General features: G+C 41.0%; 1 protein-coding gene across 1 annotated transcript in view; it reads left to right on the forward strand.

Annotated features, from left to right (window-relative positions):
* Positions 1 to 3,455, forward strand: part of RIPOR3 (RIPOR family member 3) — a 225,174-nt gene extending 221,719 nt beyond the window's left edge. Inside the window, exon 22 of the mRNA XM_088472128.1 lies at positions 2,649 to 3,455. Coding sequence (XP_088328254.1) covers positions 2,649 to 2,749 — 101 coding nt within the window. The 3' untranslated portion in view covers positions 2,750 to 3,455. The remainder of the gene's footprint in view (positions 1 to 2,648) is intronic.
* Positions 3,456 to 6,000: the final 2,545 nt, after the last annotated feature.

Below are 6,000 nucleotides of genomic sequence, written 5' to 3' on the forward strand. Positions count from 1 at the left end.
AGCTACCTGGGTTCTGTGGCATCTGTGAACTTTATTACCTCTTCCCTGGTTTCTAGATTTGATATTACAATCTCAAATCAAGATCAGCCAGTTTGTCTTCTGATCACTAACTGCAGCTGCATTTCTGATGGTTGAGCAGAACCAGCCTGCTCAACCTACAAGCTGAAGTTTTACATAATGAATCTATTTGTTTTGGGGTTTTTTTCATTATCCCCAACATTCTGAGTCTTCCATGGCTGTCTTCATTTCCCAAATCTTGACTGGCATTCTGCTCAGGTTTATAACCTGGGGTTTGGGTTGCTATCATTAATGCCTTCAAAAAGTTACTTCTTATGCACATCTGGATCGGTGTTTTCTGAAATTGGTGTGTCAGCTGTCACCACATCGTGTATTCAGTAAAAGAAAGCTGAGAAATTACCTAGTTTCCAAACTAGATATCAGGAGAGCTAATACTCTCATTCACATAGAAAAGGGGGTTACACAGTAGATGCATTCAACATGCGGGATGGGCATTATTAATACCTAGTAATGCCTGTTGGATTATGCAATGCTCCCCCTGTATTCCAGAGTTTTGCTAACAGTGTTTTGTGAAGTACATTGTCTGTTTACTGTTTATATTGGGGCAACACCCTTCTCTCATGATATTGATAATCAGAAAGCATGTCAAAGAGATCTTAAATCATCTCAAAAGATAGCACTTTTACTGTATGCTACCTTTTCTAGACTATATTATCTCTGCGTTTTGTACTCAAGTGGAACCTAACAGCATCAAAGCAGTCAGATTGGACTCAAGACAACCCAGTGATATCTAGGATTTTCCAATCACTATCGTCAGTTTATTAAGGGCTACTCCACTGTGGTTGCATCCTAAGTCATCTCAAACTAATCAAAGGAGGCTTTTGCCTCTGCCCTAATTACAAGACAGCCTTACACTTCTCAACAAAGGTATTGATCAGTTAAAGCTCCTAAAGTGAAACTCCATCTCTGTGGATACTTTTCTCATACGTTACAAGTGGCTGAAAGCATCTACGGTATTGGGGATAGAGAACCATCAAATTAGCTGTGGAAGTGGCGTAATTTGCTCATGGGCGCTCTCTTCTCTATAACTATTTACAAAGACAATAGCTCCAACATCTATAATCTGCTCAGTGTTTGAAATCCACATGGTTACTTATTTTCACACAATTGCTGCTCACTTACCAACTTGGCCCCATAAAAAGGTAAATCTGAGACACCATCCCAGTTCTTTGTTCTCACTCATGTCTCAAATCCATTTATCGCACCAAGTTACATTGCTGTTACATTGCTATTACATCAGCAAGTAACATTTCAAAATGACAGGCATTATAAGCACAGGTGTCATTTCTTATCATATATGAAGACAATGTAGTTCTCAAGATGCATACACACGGTACGATTAAAATGAACGATAATATCGATCATATCGTTATCGTTCATGTAGTGCATTTCTCGGTGCCTCCAACCCACCAACGACCTGCGATGCACGGGCACGCATGGACGATAACTATATTGTCCATCGCCCATGCATGCAGGCCAACCTGGTCGATATCGACCAGGTTACTATAGGGACCTACGATCATTGATCGCAGGTCGTTGGTGGTGTGCTGGATTATCGATATTGATCATCCAGCACACCCTGGAGATCGTTCAGCGGTATCCTTATCGCTGATGGTCGTCCCATGCTTTTGCACCATTAGAATTAACCCTACATTTCCTCCCAAAGTGGTTTCTCAATTCCATAGGAACAGAGATGATTATTTTTCTTCATTATCTCCTAAGCTAGAAAGAAATTTCCATTCTGTAGATTGTTAGAGCTATTAAAATGGAAAATTAGGCAAACAAAAGAACTGTTTTAATAAGTGGTAGGAAGTACTGTAGACTCAAAAACATATCTTGCAACCTTGATAAAATCCTACATGCAGAAAATATATGCCATCAATAAAGTATGTTTACCAGATAGTAACATGATGGTACATTAATACCAGAGCTATAGTGGCATTTTAGATGTAGAGAGACTATGCATTCATTGAAGAATTTTTAAAGCTGGACCTCTATACTTACATTTATTAAACATTATTGAAACAATACTCAAGTATTAGTGGATGGAACATTTGGTAAAAAAGTGATTAATGCAATTAAAGTAAACAGGTTTTTTTTTTTAACTTATATGTGTTATTAAGCTTCAGCTGGACTAGATATCTCATGTGGCACAAAACAAGTAATCAGACATATACCTTCTTTTGCAAACTTGTACTAGAAAAATGACCGCTTGAATCTATTTAATTGCCATGGTCATTTTCTACAGTTAGTGTCTATTCAGTACTATGCAAGAGGACAGGCCTGAAAGTTCACAGTACATGGTTAGGTAATGGGTCTTAGACCTTTCCCTTTGTTCTACATAGGAAGCAGGTAAGAAAATAATGTTTTCCAAATGTGGCAGACAAAAGCCTCTGTACTTACATAAATCCTAGCCTCGTAGCCACACTGAATACACTTACAGCCATTATTTGAGTATGAAATATTATATGTCTAATGAGACTAAAATCTTCAAATACTGTGTGTGTGTTTGTATATATAGTAACTTGAACAAATATGGGTGTCTATTCTAACTAGTGATTATGTTCTAGGTCAAAAAGGAAGACAAGTTTTTGGAAAGACTGACAAGATCTGCCGTGAACTACAGGAAACGTTGACATTAGACGGAGAGATAGAGATCACCGTATTCTGAGGACTATGATTGGTAGAAGACTGGATAAAAATTCAGGACTTTTTTCCTTTAACATTCCTAAAAGAAAAGATTGTGTAGCGTCTACCCATTACAATAAATAACTATCGTCACTTTCAGTATCTTAGCAGCTGAGAATCGATGGCTGTAACCACAGCACAGTATATTGCTACAGCATGTCTAGTGATTTCCACTATTATTGATGATACATGTACAAAGTAAGGATAAAAGATTATAAGGCCTGACAATGCCTTTCAGAAAGGCACAAACAGTCAGAGCATAAAGCCTACAATTTGTCTCTGTAAAGAATGAATGTTCACGCAAGAAGTTGATATAGGTGATACATTGTTAGTTTGCCCTTTTTCTAAACATGTTGAACTTGAGACCCAAGGAGAGATGGTTCCCAGAGCTACAGTACATTGAGGGACCATTTGTCTTCTATAGATTCTTGGGGTACTGTTTTTATGTCTTCTCACTAGTTTGTTTTATGCTACAAGAGTCAAAAATTATTAAACAAAGAACAAAATGTGGCTTATGTAGCAGAGCGGATTGCTTCTCTACTGTACACAATGCTCTGCTGAAGCTTCATAAGTTTGTTGTGATATATTAAAAAGTCTTAACTTCCTGTTAGAACTGAAGAAAGAACGTGTACATAATGAATTGTAGTGAGAAATTCTGAGTGAGTGAATTAAGGAGGGGTGTTGGGGGATACATCCAGCCATTGGTGTTTGGTAATGATTGCAATATACATTATATATATCTGTGTATATTAAATCCTTATACATTCCATGTTGTATATTTAACTTTGTTACACAATATGAAATACATAAAGTTCATTGTTTTGAGTTAAGCTGTGTGAAATTAGTTTTACTGCTAGACATGCCATCATGAACTAATCGCCCTGTATGGAAGTTTGAAGCTCTATTACCATCTAAAATGATGAACCTCTTCTTCGGCTGTAGAAGGAAAATGTGTGTAGGAGAACGAATCACAAGCCACAATGTCCCCAAATCTCATTGGTACTCTCTCGCACCCCTTCCACAGCATCACATAGCTCTAGATTTCATCTGGGACTGAGCCCCAGACAAATGGCTGTATGGCACAATTCCTGTGGCTATAGAGAGGAGGCAGTTACTATTAAATGAAAATAATAAGAGTTATGGTAGACTTACCATTGATAACTCTTTCTTCAAGGTCAATTGGATCCACAGGGATACCATGGGAGATAATGTGGTTGGGGTGATCCAGGCACCAAACAGTTAAAGCTTTTTAGCTCCCAGGATGCCTTCGGTCCTCCTCCACATAAATCCTGCCCCTGGCCACAGGCATTCAGTTTTGTAAACAAGCCCAAGGCAGGAGAAGGAAAGAGGAGAAGGAAGAACAATTGTACACCAGAAACTCTCTCATACAAGCTGAGAGAATCCATGACTGAAAGACAAATTACCCAAAGCAGCCAGGTGCGTCAGGGTGGGTGCCCTGTGGACCCTATGGACCTCGAAGAAAAAGTTATCAATGGTAACTCTTATTTTCTACTTCAGGTTCCACAGGGATACCATGATATTTCCTAAAGCAGTTCCCCTAAGGGTGGAGACGCTCCTGAGCAGAAAGGAGAACTCATCGCCCAAAGGAAGCATCCTGAGAGGGAAAAGTATCAAAAGCGTACAACCTGAGAAAAGTGTGAACAGAAGACCACATGGCTGCCTTGCACAATTGCTCAACAGAGGCACCACGACTAAACACCCATGATGGCCCTACAGACTGAGTAGAATGTGCTGTGTTTGGAACAGGGTGATCAGCCTGTGTGTATACCTGAGGGATAGTCATACGTAACCATCTAGCCAGAGTCTGTTTGTTAGCTGCCCATCCTAGTTTTAGAAAATCAGATACTTTTTTTTGTGTTAGATGGTTTTCACAAAGAGTCTGTACGCTCCACATAGATACCTAAAGAAGGGTCTGAAGACTGAAAATCTGGAACCACAATCTGTTCATTCACATGAAAATGGGACACTGCCTTAGGAAGGCAACCCTCCCTTGTGCAGAGAACAGCTCTATCCTGGTGAAAAATAAAAAATGGGGAGCAACAAGAGAACGCTGCCAAATCAGAGACTCTGCATGCAGAAGAGATAGCAAGGAGAATAAGTGTCTTTGCTGTCAACCATTTCAAATCTACAGAGTCCAGAGGTTCAAATGTGGGAACTTGTAGCCCTTTGAGAACCAAAGACAAATTCCACGGTGCTACCGGTGGTACAAAAGGAGGCTGAACTCTGAGAACCCTGTGAAAAAAATTCTAACATCTGGTATCTGGTAAAGAAGCAATCTTTCTCTGGAACCAGACTGACAGTGCAGAAACATGCACTCTCAAATTGGCCAGGCAGAGACCAAGGTCCAATCCAGCCTGGAGAAAAGCCAGTACCCAGGAAACCCTAAATACCATAGGGTCACATTTTCTATGTGAACACCATTGACCAAAAGAATGCCAAACTCTGTAATAGATGCGGGCAGAGGAAGGCTTTCGTGCCCTAAGCATCGTTTGAATCACAGAGCTGGAGAAAGCCTTGGCTCTTAAGATGGAAGACTCAAGACCCACACCGTCAAAGACAGGCGAGGTAAGTCCGGATGCAGGCAGGGACCCTGCGCTAACAGACCCAGCCATAGAGGAAGAGGATACGGACTGTCTATGGATAGATTCCGTATATCAGTAAACCACTGACGTCTGGGCCTAGCAGGAGCCACTAGTATTACTGTTCCGCCTTCCTGCTTGAATTTCCTGAGAACCCTTGGGAGGAGGGAAATCGGAGGAAAGAGTTACGCCAGCTTGAAGTCCCATCTTACTGCTAGTGCGTCCACAAAGGCTGCTGAGGGATCTCTGATCCTGGACCCATACCTGGAGACCTTGTGGTTGTGACGTGATGTCATGAGGTCTATGTCTGGTAGGCCCCATTTGTTCACCAGGAGTTGGAAAAACACCGGGTGGAGGCACCACTCTCTGGCATGTATATACTGACTTAGGAAATCCGCTTTCCAATTGAGGACTCCCCGGATAAATATTGCAGAGATCGCCGGAAGATGACGTTCTACCCAAATCATAATGTTTGTCTTTGCGTGCCTCCCTGATGATTGAGATAGGCTACTGTGGTTGCGTTGTCGGACTGGATCTGGACCGGCCTACCCTGGAGCAGATCCTGTGCCACGATGAGTGCTTTGTATACTGCTCGAAGCTCCAGAATGTTTATGGGCAGATGACTTTCCTGATT

This window comes from Taudactylus pleione, unplaced genomic scaffold, assembly GCF_031769625.1.
Source record: "Taudactylus pleione unplaced genomic scaffold, aTauple2 ptg000121l, whole genome shotgun sequence".
NCBI classification, from domain to species: Eukaryota; Metazoa; Chordata; class Amphibia; order Anura; family Myobatrachidae; genus Taudactylus; species Taudactylus pleione.